This window comes from Mirounga angustirostris, unplaced genomic scaffold (assembly GCF_029215605.1).
Source record: "Mirounga angustirostris isolate CCGP_5_RB_7025 unplaced genomic scaffold, mMirAng1.0.hap1 SCAF_4, whole genome shotgun sequence".
NCBI lineage: Eukaryota > Metazoa > Chordata > Mammalia > Carnivora > Phocidae > Mirounga > Mirounga angustirostris.
The window spans coordinates 3,232,563-3,245,238 of NW_026991712.1; the positions used below are offsets into that span (position 1 = coordinate 3,232,563).

Genomic DNA, 12,676 nt, shown 5'->3' on the forward strand with positions numbered 1-12,676 from the left:
GCCGCCCCACCCAGTGGGGGGCTCTCAGAAAGACTGTGCCAAACGTTACCTTAGTCAGCCGGCCATTCGGCTGCTAACTTCTGTTTTCCAGCTCGCTGCCTTTCAGACGCGCATCCGCTCACTGTCTGTGGCTAATCCCGCGAGGTGTCCAAGGTGTAAATTTGAGTATTGCAATGACGGATGAAGGAAACAAACAAACAAGGTGGGGCCTTCCCAGCGCACATCTGTTACTGGTATTTCTTCTGACAGTCCCTCCCCCGAGGTGGGGATCAGACCATCTATGTTAGCAGGGAGCTTAACAGGAAATGTGGGAGACCCAGGAGGTGGTGGTGAGTGACGGCCTTCAGGGGCGAACGTGAAGGTGACTCTCCTCCATCACACAGCCTCTGGGGGAAGCGACCTTCGTCACGGAGGTGGGATTGTGTTGCCACTCCCTGGAATACAGTTTCACGTGTCCTGTGCACCTGCTTTCAGAGGTTTCAGCCTGGGAGCTGACTTCCCCAGGAAGGGGAGAGACATTTCTTGCAAGGTGTGGCATTAATCTCATAATTCTGTGCTGGTGGGTGTGTGTTGTGGGGAGGGGCGGGGGAGTGTTGTTAGCAGACTGGAGTGTCTTTTTTTTTTTTTTTTAATTAACCTATTTACTTTGAGATAACTGTAGACTCACAATTACATAGAAATAGCGTGAAGAGATCCCAGGCACCCTTTATCCAGCTTCCCCAACAGTAATACCTTGCCAAACTATAGTACAATATTACAACCAGGATATTAACACCGATAGAGTCAAGATACAAACTTCTCTAGCACGGTGAGGACTTTCACAGCCACGGTCTCTTCCCTCCCTCCGCCCCCTCCTTAGCCTCTCCAAACCACTAATCTGTTCGCCACTTCTCTAATTTTGTCATTTCAAGGATGGCATATAAATGGAATCATGTAATAGGTAACCTTTTGGAATGGGCTTTTTCCCCCTCTGCACACTTCTCTTGAGAGTCATGCTAGCGGTTGTGGGCATAGTTTGTTCTGTTTGACTGGTGAGGAATGTTCCATGTGTGCATGGGCCGCAGTTTAACTACTCACCAATTAAGGACACTTGGGTTGTTCCCAAGTTTGGGTTATACAAATAAAGCTGCTATAAATATTCATGTGCAGGTTTATGTGTAAACACGAGGTGCCATTTGTCTGGGAGAAATACCCAGGAGCACGACGGCTGGGCGGAAAGGTGGTTGGATGTGTAGTGTTTTGAAAACTGCGAGAAACTCTTTTCCCTGGAGGCTGTACCACTGGACATTTGCACGGCAAAGTGGGAGTGATCCAGTTTCTCTGTAGTGTCCTGGGCTTAGTGGTTGTCACTGTTTTATGTTAGGCTCTGTGACGGGGTTGTACTGACATTGTATTGTGCTTCGAATGTGCATCTCTCTAATGGGCAGTGGTGGCCCGTTGGCAGTTAAGATGTCCCTCAGTGCATACCTCTCCCTGTCTTTTGCCCATGCTCAGAATGGATTGTTTGCTTTTTTTTTTAAGATTTTTAAAATTTAGGGGCACCTGGCTGGCTCAGTCGGTTGGGCATCTGCCTTCGGCTCGGGTCATGGTCCCAGGGTCCTGGGATCGAGCCCCGCATCGGGCTCCCTGCTCAGAGGGAAGCCTGCTTCTCCCTCTCCCACTCCCCCTGCTTGTGTCCCCTCTCTCACTGTCTCTTTCACTGTCAAATAAATAAATAAAATCTTAAAAAAAATATTTTTAAAATTTATTTATTTTGGGGGGGAGGGGCAGAGGCAGAAGCAGAGGGAGAGAATCTCAAGCACACTTCCCGCTGAGTGGGGAGCCCAAGGTGGGGCTCAGTCCTACCATGAGGGGATCATAGCCTGAGCCAAAACCAAGAGAAGGATGCCTGACTGTGCTACCCAGGCGCCCTGATTGTTTGCTTTTATTTCCTGTTGAACTTTGAGAGTTTTTTATATAGTTTAGAGTCTAGTTTTTTGTCAGATATTCAGGGTGCAAACATTTTCTCCCGCTCTAAGCTGGCCTAGTCCTCTGACTCTTTTAACGGGTCCTCTCGCAGAGCAAAAAAGTTTTAATTTTGATGAAGTCCAATGTATCTTTTTCCCTTCGTGGATTGTGCCTTTGGTGTCCAGTCTAGGAATTGTTTGCCTAGCCTTAGATTCCCCCAAATTTTCTTTTTTTAAGTTTTATGTTTGCATATATTTATTTTTATTTTTTTATTATTTTATTTTTGATGTCTGATCTTATTTATTTGTCACTCATAGAAAATCTCAATTTTGACTGGACTCAGACTTAGAGGTAGAAGCTCTCAGAAGAGGACAGCCTCCGTCTCTTGGCAATTTGTTCCTGGCGTTTTTCTTTGGCCTCCTTCATTCTCGTGGCCAAAAGTTTAGCGTATTCTGCAGCCTCTTCCTTATTTTTCTTAGTGCGCTGCTTCTTCAAAGCAATGCGCCAGTGTTTGTGCTGGAGGACACGTGGGGTAACAAGACGCTGAATCTTAGGTGCTTTGGTTCTAGGTTTCTTACCTTCTTTGTTTAGGGGCTTTCTCACAACATACTGGCGTACATCATCTTCTTTAGAGAGGTTGAAAAGTTTGCGGATTCTGCTGGCTCTTTTGGGCCCCAGGCGACGAGGCACAGTAGTATCAGTGAGTCCAGGAATATCCTTCTCCCCTTTTTTTACAACGACCAAGTTGAGAACACTGAGATTGGCATCCACAATGCAACCCCCAACAGATTTGTGCTTTCTCCAGTCCTCCTTGGCCTATAGCAGGAATGCCCCTTACTCAGCAGTAGGCGGACACGGCCATGGGTCAAGACACCCTGCTTCATTCATGGGGAAGCCTTGTTTGTCATTGCCACCACTGATTCGGACCACATAACCCTTCCATTCTTCACCCAGAGCATCAGCAGCAACTTCGGTGGCCATGCTTCTCATAAAAGGTCCGAAGTTTGCGTTCATCGTCCACTTCGATGAGTTTCTGGCAGCCAGTAGCTGGGAAAGAGATGTGCAGCTTCATCCTGAAGCAGCCTACCGCCTCCGAGGCGCCACGAAAAAGAGGACGCTATTTTTTTAATTATTTTTTTTAATGTTTGCATTTAAATCCATCATCCATTTTGAGTTAATTTTTCAGTGTCTGCGTGTTAGCAGCATCTTGGCTGCTTTTCCTTCTTAGAGGAAGGAGCAGGTCTGAGGGCAGTATGTCTCCTGGGCATACATAAGCTGCCGCCTGGCTTGACTCCTGTGTTCCCAGACGGGATGCCCTCTGCAGCTCGGCCGTGTCAGTGGCCCCTGGGCTGGTGCAAGGAGGTGGCCCCGGTTGCCTGCGTGTTCGGGATTCTTGACTTAGCCTCTGTTGGGTGCACAAAATGACAACGTGATTTATGTATTCAAACTAAGTGGTTTCCACTTAATGTTAATGTTGGGTTCAGGGTGTAGAAATTGCTTAGATGTGAATTTTGTTCCTACTATGATAGAAGTATTTGTCAACTCCGAAGCACACCCTTGGGTTCTTAATTCAGAAAAACAGCCAATAGTTTTGTCCAAAGAACCTTAGGAGGGGTACAGCTGGAGGGGATCATGGAAAGAGCTCTACTTCAGTGTTTCCCAAAGTGTGCTCCATGGAACACAGAGGTACCCTGTGACAAGAGTTCTGTGGCCCAGTGGGTGTGGGCCTGCATACCTCTGTTCCCCTCCTTCCTCTTTGTAGAATCATGATTCTTAACACTTTGTTAAAGGTTTTGAGAAGGCTTGCACTCGATAAATCTGTTTAGTGTTAACTCAGTGCTTCCCATTTATCTGACCTCCTAACCCTGCTGTACCACACGCAGGACATGTTTTTGGAACTGATTTATTCCAGTGTCTACCTTTTAGACGTGGAGAAACGAAGGGCCCCCAGCGTTGAGGGCTTCGCGGGCCGGACGCCCACAGCAGCACGGCGCGTGAGTTCCGCTCACCTCCCCCTGCCTCTCCTGCAGCCACCTGCCCGGGTCCGTGTCTCTGGCCGGGATGCGAGTCCTGCAGTCTTACTGCCGCACGGGGAGCCCCAAACACGGAGCAGTGAATTGTACGGGCAGAAAGATGGGGCACCAGAAGACCCCTGAGTCGGCCCTACGTGGCCAATGGCAAGGGCTGGATGAGGACGGGGAGGCGCAGAGCATCGGGGGAGGGTGCGGGGTGCTCTAGAGACATTTCGCAGCAAGCGTTGGGGGGACTCAGTGAAATGTGTTAAGTATTCACGGAAGGCGGGAGAGGAAGGCAGCGGGGCGCGGGGCTTTCTGCAGGAGGATGGACCCGCTGGCGCTGCCGGGGAGCCCAGGAGCAAGAGCAGGCCGCGAGGAGGGGAGAGGAGATGCCCTTGGCTTGGGGGTGCAGGCCCGGGGCCCGCGGGGGCGGGGCGCCGCAGGAAGGGGCGGGAGGAGGGCAGCTCCGGGAAGAGGGGCGGGAGGAGCGCCCCGAGTCCCGGCGGCGGGAGGGCGAGCCCCAGCTCCGAGACGGCGCCCCTCGCCGGCAGGGGGCGCGTGTGCGGTCCCCGCGGCGCCGCGACACAATGAAGCGTCTGGGAGACATTGCGTTGCCTGACCTTCTGCACGGAAACCCTTGCAACAAAGTTGCGCGCGGCGACAGGCGGGGCGGCGGGGCCGCGCGGCCCCGGGGCCTGGGGGCGGGCGACGAGGCTGCAGACGACAGCAGCCCGGCCGACGGCAGGGAGGCCCCGGGCCGGAGCCTGCGGCGGGGACAGCCGGCTGGGGGCGTGAGGGGCAGAGGCAGACACAGAGCGGGCACTGGCGGACGTGCTAGTTCACCAGCAGGAGCGAGAGAACACGCAGCGTGGGAACGAGGGCGCACGGGGCGGGGAGCAGGCTTCCCGCTGAGCGGGGGCTCCATCCCGGGACCCCGGGATCATGGCGGGAGCTGAAGGCAGACCCTTGGCCCACTGAGCCACCCGGGCGCCCCTCGTGGTTACTATTTTAAAAAGGCTTTATTGTGAAATACACAGAGGGTACGGAAAATACACGGAAAAAGTAAACGTGCAGCTTGAGACTCGCAAATGAACAGCAGTATTGTTGGGCGGTGCGTTTCCGTGGTCACAGCATCCCGCCCTTCCCCACCCCCCGCAGTACCCACCATGTCGACTCCTGGCGGCCTCCTTCTGGTTTACCTTAAGCTTTTTACTAATTATGCGTCCCTAAACACTATAAATTGTGTCGGTTCTGGAACTTTTGTAAATGTAATCATGGAGTAGGGCTGATGGTTTCTTTCACTCAACGTTCTTGAAATTCATCCATATTTGAAGGGTCTTCACTTTAGGAGTATATCTCCCCCCCTGATGGTTAGCTGGGTGGTACCCAGTCCTGGGCTCCTGTGCATCCTGGTCCCTTCCTGTGCTCCCAGACACGCATTTCAGCAGCTCATCTACCTAGGGCCGTGTGTTAGCTTTTCCAGGTGCTGCCAAACATTTTTCTCCAAAATGATTGTATGGATCCACACTCCCCGACGGTAACACTCTTGAGAGAATGAAGATGTGGATCTGAAGAGCCTGAAGAAGGAAGATTTTGACCAAACAGTCAGAGGGCGTGTCACACAGGGCATTGTACACCATATTAAGGATTTTGGACCACATGCAGATGGAAATGGGGAGCCAATGAAGGGTTTTGAACAGAGCAGGCACAAAATCGGATTTGGGTGGTGAGCCACAAGGGTAATTTCAGGGGCTTTTCAGGTTGTCCAGGCCACCTTGAGGGGTGGGGCTGGTCAGCAGAGGATTGGAGAGGGGTGCATGGGCATCTGAGAGGCTGATGCCATGGCACTAACCCCATTCATATCAATGATTTGCTGAAGATCACTGTCCTTTTAAGTTTTCTCCAGAGGAAATCAAGGTTTTCTGGTACTTTTTAGGCATGTCCTTGAGAATTGCAAAGAGCGGGCAGTGAGCCTATTTAGGATGCTAAGCTTCTTGCAGGCAGGGCTCTTAGTCTTTGCATCACCCTGGGCGGCAGAAACACTCGGTTCCTGGCACCCGATATGCAGGTTAACACATTTACAGGATGAAGGAATGCACAGGCAAGGGTGTTAAAACGATGATGAGCACGTTTGGATTGCATTTCACTTTCAGACTTCTAGTCACCCACCAATTAGGAGAGCAAGGAGGTAACTGTTGGCTGGCTTCCCTGGAAAAGGATCCCAAAACTGTTGGATCAGGGGTCTTGAAGAACGGAGGAGGAACGGGTAGGAGGGACGACTTTCCCAAGTACAGGCGGGTCAGTACAGAGACACATGCAGGAGTATGATGGGGCCCGAGAAAGGCCCCGCGGGAAGAACCTGCAGAGGCCGCAGAGCGCTGGAGAGGAGCTTGGGTTTGAGCTCATCATTCATGGCAGCTAAAATTTACCAAAAACTTACTGTTCAAGTTTTTTTTTTTTACACGATTATCTGGGTTCTTGGCCGGGAGGTGGCGGTGTGGTCGTGTGCGAGGGCCATCACGCGTTCAAGTTCAAGCTCTGGGCTGGGAGCAAGCTTCCCGACATTCATGTTTCGGTAATAACTTAAAAAAAAAGCCAGGCTGGGATGCTGGGGCGCCAGGACTCCAACAGCACGCCTGCACCGTGTCCAAGTTCCCGAGGCCGGGGGCGGGGTAAGGGTGGGAAGGGCCGTGCGCCCCCCAGCACCCCTCTCCGGCCCCCCCGCGAGCAGGCGGAACGGGCTCCCCACGCGCGCGGAGGCGGCGGGGAAAACAAGGGGTGTGTTTTCTTTTCTTTCTTCCCGGCCTCTGGCGGCGATGCCAGGCTGGCCCGCTCCGCCCAGTCGGGGCAGACGTCGCTCCTCTGAGCGGCTGGGAGGGGTCCCCCGTCCTGCGTCCGCCCCCGCCCCCGCCCCCGCCCCCACTTCCCAGGCGGGTCCCCGTTCCCGCCCGGCGCCCGGCGCCCGGCCGCCCGCGCGCCGACCCCGCCCCTCCTCCCCTCCCCCCTCCTTCCCCTCTTCTTCGCCCCTCCCTCCTCTGCTTCCTCCCCTCCCTCCTCCCCTCCCTCCTCCCCTCCCTCCCTCTTTCGCCCCTCCCTCCTCTGCTTCCTCCCCTCCCTCCTCCCCTCCCTCTCTCTTTCGCCCCTCCCTCCTCCCCTCCCTCCTCCCCTCCCTCCCTCTTTCGCCCCTCCCTCCTCTGCTTCCTCCCCTCCCTCCTCCCCTCCCTCCTCCCCTCCCTCTCTCTTCCTCCCCTCCCTCCTCCCCTCCCTCTCTCTTTCGCCCCTCCCTCCTCCCTCCCTCTCTCTTTCGCCCCTCCCTCCTCCCCTCCCTCCTCCCCTCCCTCCTCCCCTCCCTCTCTCTCTCGCCCCTCCCTCCTCCCCCCCCCCCCGCCCGCCCGCCCGCCCGCCCGCCGCCTCCGCCCGCCGCCTCCGCCCGCCGCCCCGGCCGCGTCGGGTAAACCTGTTTGGCTAGGCGGCCGCGCCGGGGCGGATCGTGCGGCCGGCGGCTCCCTCCCGGCTCGCGGCGTCGGGGCCCGTGGCGCGCGCGCGGCCGCCCCTCGGCCCCGGAGCCCCTCGGCGGCGCCACCATGTACTCGGGAGCCGGCCCCGGTGAGTCCTCGCGCGGGGGCGGCGGTTGGCGGGCGGGGGGCGCGGGCCGGGCGGGGGGGGGCGCGGGCGGCGGCGGGCGGGGGCCCCCGGGGGGCGAGGCCGGGGGGGGAGGGCGCCGGCCGTTGCCTCGGCCCTCCGCGGGCGCGCAGCCCCGGGCCTCCTCGGGCCCGAGTCGTCGGGGCGCCCCGCGCGGCCTGGGCCCTTCGCCGCCCTGCGCCCGCGGGTGGAGCGGGAGGCCGGGGCCGGGGCGGCGCGGCCCGCGTGTAGGCCCGAGGCCCGCGCCCGCCGCCTCGCCCGCCGCGCGGCCCGGCCCGCTGCGCCCCGCGGGGCGGGCGGGGATGGCGGGGCCGGCCCGGCTCTGAGCGCCGGGGGGTCGGGCCCGGTGGCGCCGAGCTCGCGGTGCGGGCGGCGGGGGCCGGGGGCGCGCGGCTGCGGCGCCAGGCCGAGCCCGGCGAGCCTGGAGCGCACTCAGTTTCGCTTTTCCCTTCGCCAGCACTTCTGGGCCCCCTCTCTGAAGGAAAGTCTGGAAATGCTGAATTTTGGCCAGTTCGTGTTGGTAGTTAGGACTGTAGCCCGGGAGGGACGCGAGCGGCACCTTAAAACCCTAAAGCTGCCTGCCTCTCATTTTCATTCCAGACACGCCGGCTCCTTATTCAAGTGCTAATTGCCTTTTACAATTTGCTAGAAGACGGTGGGGCGATGTGTTGACTCCCTTAGCGCCCCTTCTTACTAGTCCGCTCTCTTTCTTTGGAAAAGTTCTAAAAAACTTAAAGGAGTAACACGTTTCCCCCCTTGTTTTAAATGCGCGTGGAAGGGCGGCTGAGGTGCTGGGCCAAGAAAACGGTCAAGTGTTGTAAGGCTTTTTTCCTTCTCCCGCCAGGCACGTGGCTCCTAAATTTCCCGGCTGGCCCTGCCACTTGGACAGGGCATTGCCTGTCCCCTTTGTCCGCCAGGCTGCAGCCGGCTGCAGGCCCCGCAGGCACCAGCCTTGGTCCTGGCCCCGTGCTAGCTGTACTCCCGGGCCTGGCCCTCCACGGCCCCGTGCTGATGGGGCCCTGGCTTGACCTGTGCCAGACTCGCTCCAAGTCAGGGGGTCTGGAAGCCCCCTCTTGATCCACTCAGGTCGCTTGACCTCGTCCCTCACTGCTGTGTCTGTTCACAAACAGCTCTATGCCTTGTGAATTTCTGATGTCACTTAATTTGAAAGCTGCTCCCAGTCTGAGTGAGACCAACTTTTAAACCCTTCCAGGCTCTCGGCAGTTTGATTGAAGAATGGTTTTACTACTGCACCCGGGAGATTACTCAGGTCTGGTGGGGAAGGGCCCTGGGCTCTGTTGGCGCAGTTCTGAGGGCCACTTTGGCTTCTTGAGACCCTGGGCAGTCGGTTTCACTCCCTTCCGCACCCCGCGTGCAATGGCAGGGGAGCCCCTCACCTAGCGGAGGGAGGCTCTCCCGGGAGCCCCTGTGGTGTTAACCAATACAGCGTGGGTTTTTTCAGAGCTTCAGTTTAAAAGTTGAAGGCCCGGAAAAAGTAAAGAACCTTGAGGAAGGTCAAGCTTTGTGTTGTGTCTCAAGTTAATGAATCCATAGGATGGCTCGCTGAATTGGTGATGTTCATTTTGAAGATACACAACAGAGGCTCCCATGGGTTAAGAACCTTGCCAAGGTCATATGGCCGGTGAGCATTAGGACAATCTGTCTGATCCCAAGCTGACTCTGTACACTCTCCTTAAAGAGGTGGTCTCCAGTCCTTTTGACCTTGACCCACAGTCAGAAGTACCTGTTACATCTAGACTGGACCGGTGTGCGCGTGCGCTCAGGTGTAATTGAAATGAGAGCTTCGGGAAGCACTGCTTACCCTGAACTGTGTGCTCTGCACGGGGCTATTTTTCTCGCCTTTCATTTTCCAAAACCTGTAGCCCTCTGGATCTCCAGGCTCCTTTCTGGTCACTAACACCTTTTGGAAGAATCTTGCTCTCCTGTGGGCCTCTGCGTCGTGGCGTGGTGGGGAGAAGGCCTCATGGTTCACCGATAAACCTGCCCTGGAATTGGACAGCTTTGGTTGAAAAAAAAAAATAAATGGGTCTGTAGGATAGTTCTTCGCTAATGGCGCGATGGGAATGAACCCAAATTTCAGGCTCTGTGCGTGTGCTGTAATTACAAGGCTGTGTGCAGTTCGGGTTTATTCTGCATACTAAGGCTTTTAATTTGGCTTAAAGGAACTTTTGGAGTAGTTTCTTCAATGAAACTCTTTTTAATGTTACATTTCCTAATTTAGAATAATGAAAATGTTCAGTCTGGATTGTAGAAGAATCACGAATCGTTTTGCTACTTCCAATTTTAATACACTTGTTAAGCAACTTACTAAATAGATTAATTCAAAAGGTAGAGCTCACAGTAGGTATATGTTACGCTCATGGTAAATGCTATTACATATGTGAATTAATGTTTGTGCTTTGAGGTTTGGTAGTTTTTTTTTAACTATTTGAAAGAGTTAGTGGTTCAGGTGGGTTCTCCAGTGACCCTGAACCTTCAGAGATGAAGAGCTTCGTTTGTTGTTGTTGTTGTTGTTGATGTTGAACAACTTAAAGATCTTACTCTGTCCGAGGGATCCTGTTCTAAGGGGATTGTTTCTTTGGTTGTATAGTGCTCACCTGCTCTGAGTTATAGCCGTCTGGGCATTGCTACAAAGTAACTTTTGTGACCTAGAAGTCTTGTTTGCCAGGTGTCTAACCTGGATTGTGACTTTAAGAATAACTGGCTCTCTGCCTGGTTTCTGGTGCCATTGGGTTCCTCCTGCTCCCCACGTCTCTCCCCACCCCAGTTATCAGTGGGGCTATGTCCTGGTCGCCAGTGATGGTGTGGCGTTTGCCCAACGGCAGACGTCCCTCGGCGCTGGTGAGGCCGCTGCAGGCCAGACGGTGCGGATCTGTTGTTACAAACCTTGAAGAAACCTGTAAATAAGTGTGTAGGAAAACAAGATGGAAAAGCTTCAACTCCTCAAAACTATCTGGTTTTCAGAAGCAGGGTATTATTTCTTGTTACCTTCAAATTTCAGTGTCAAAACTTGGAACAGGGGCGCCTGGGTGGCTCAGTTGGTTAAGCGACTGCCTTCGGCTCAGGTCATGATCCTGGAGTCCCTGGATTGAGTCCCGCATCGGGCTCCCTGCTCGGCGGGGAGTCTGCTTCTCCCTCTGACCCTCCCCCCTCTCATGTGCTCTCTCTCTCAAATAAATAAATAAAATCTTTAAAAAAAAAAAATTGGAACAGTGTCAGTCCGGTTTATTCTTTGTAATGAGTGTTACGTGCGTCTGGTAAAATATGTTTTTGTTTCATGAATCGTTACTGTGGGTGTTCAAAATGTAACACTTGAGTTTTTTTTAATAGTTTCTATTGTGAAATAGTTTGAGTGACTAGTACAATATTCGCCCGTTTTTCCGTCACCAAGCCTCGGCAGCTCTCAAGATGATCTGCGTTGGCTTCAGATGTTTTCCCCTTTTCCCCTTCGGCTTTGCGGAGATACTCGAAAGCCAATTCCAGATCTGTCATTTCACCCCAAATACTTAAGTACCCTGCCTAAAGAATAGGGTAAACCCAGTGCCATTTCACAACAGTCCGTAATCAAGTTCTCTTGTTATCTCAGAAGTGTGTTTACAGTGGGTTGTGTTGGATTGTGGATTTTAATAAAAGTTCACACATAAATTTGGTTTTGTGTCTTTTGGGGCCCTTTAATCTGGACTTTAAAGCTAGCACCCCTCCCCCGCCCGTCCCCCTGCTGTGGACTGGTTGGAGACACTTAATCTTTAAAATCCCTTTTCTTCAGAGTATGTTTATCCCCCCTCCCCCGTTTTCTAAAAAGAGCCCTATCGTTCAGGATCCCTCTGTTTTGTTGAATAAGGCTGGTTGGAGACCCAGTTGCCTGTGATTTTAATTCTGACACATTTATCTTAAGCAGTGTTTGTAGGCAGACCCCTTTGCATCTGGGAGTTTCCATTGCAGAAGAATCTTGTTCTGAGCAGAAGGGATGTTTTAGGATGTATAGAAAACATGGGTGGTGCTTGTGAAGCATGTTGCATTTGTGCATCTTCAGAGAAGATGGGGATGTCTCTTCCCCAGGTTTGGGTGGGGCCTCTGCAGTGTGAGGTGGGGAGATCTCCTCAGTCACCTTCTGTGTTTGCTCCTGACCATTTCTCCAGACTTCCTGGCTCTCCCCCCAACTTTGTTACCTCGACCCCAAGTGTGGCGCCGTGGCCGTGGGCACTCTAGCCAGTTTAAGTATCCCTAAGGTACACTATTCTAATTTTTTTTTCTTTTTTTTTTCCTGCTTTTCTCTCTCCAAGTTTAAAAACCTGAAACCACTGATTGGTCTCTGGGTCCTTACTCTTCATGACCAAACACCTGTGCCCTTCTAATTTATCTTTCAATAGAGCTGTACCCTGGGTGACCAGACTTGATTGTCTACACTGGAAACTTTTATAAGTGAACCAGGGTGAGTGGGGGGGGCTCCTAATTATTTCCCTGAAAAAACAGGCATACACCAGGGCTGCCTGGGCAAATCAGGGTGGATGTCTCCCTGACTCAAAGCATTTCTTACATCTTGGGCTTATAGATTGGCTCAAAAATAAAGGGCTTAAACATTTTATTTATTTATTTTAAAGGTCTACATGCAACAGGGGGCTCGAACTCATGACCCTGAGATCAAGAGTCTGCATGCTCTGCCCGCTGAGCCAGCCAGGCCCCCCGGGGCTTACTCATTTTAAACTTCTTTCACTGTTCAGTGGCTTTTCTTTTACTGAAATCCTCCTAAGGTCTGAAGGATGCAAGCCTGGAGAGATGGCCACCGATTTTTCCATCGCTAGCTACAGACTGGAGGCAGCATCCCCCGCCTGCTAGAACTTGAAAACCCCACCTTTTAATCTTCCTCTTACTTCCCTCAAGTCACAGCTCAAGCAGTGGACAGACAGGGATTGTCACTGGCGCCAGCTTTGTGGTGTCCTGCGTCTCAGTTTCCCTCATCTGTAAGCAGGGCATTGGGCCTGGCTGGCTCCGGGCCCCTCATGTCTCCCCTCTGTGCTGACTTCTGCCATGGCTGGGGCTGAGGAAGGAGC

The 12,676-nt window shown here is 53.6% G+C and overlaps 1 protein-coding gene and 1 pseudogene across 2 annotated transcripts in view; one reads left to right on the forward strand and one right to left on the reverse strand.

Moving 5' to 3' along the window:
• Positions 1-2,251: 2,251 nt before the first annotated feature.
• LOC123860474 (small ribosomal subunit protein eS6-like) lies at positions 2,252-3,084 on the reverse strand (annotated as a pseudogene).
• Positions 3,085-7,389: 4,305 nt separating this feature from the next.
• Positions 7,390-12,676, forward strand: part of AGO2 (argonaute RISC catalytic component 2) — a 111,819-nt gene continuing 106,532 nt past the window's right edge. The window contains exon 1 of one of the 2 annotated variants that reach the window (XM_064587830.1): positions 7,390-7,568. In XM_064587830.1, the coding sequence (XP_064443900.1) occupies positions 7,547-7,568 (22 nt within the window). In that variant the 5' untranslated portion in view covers positions 7,390-7,546. The remainder of the gene's footprint in view (positions 7,569-12,676) is intronic. The other variant, XM_064587831.1, reaches the window with a different exon arrangement.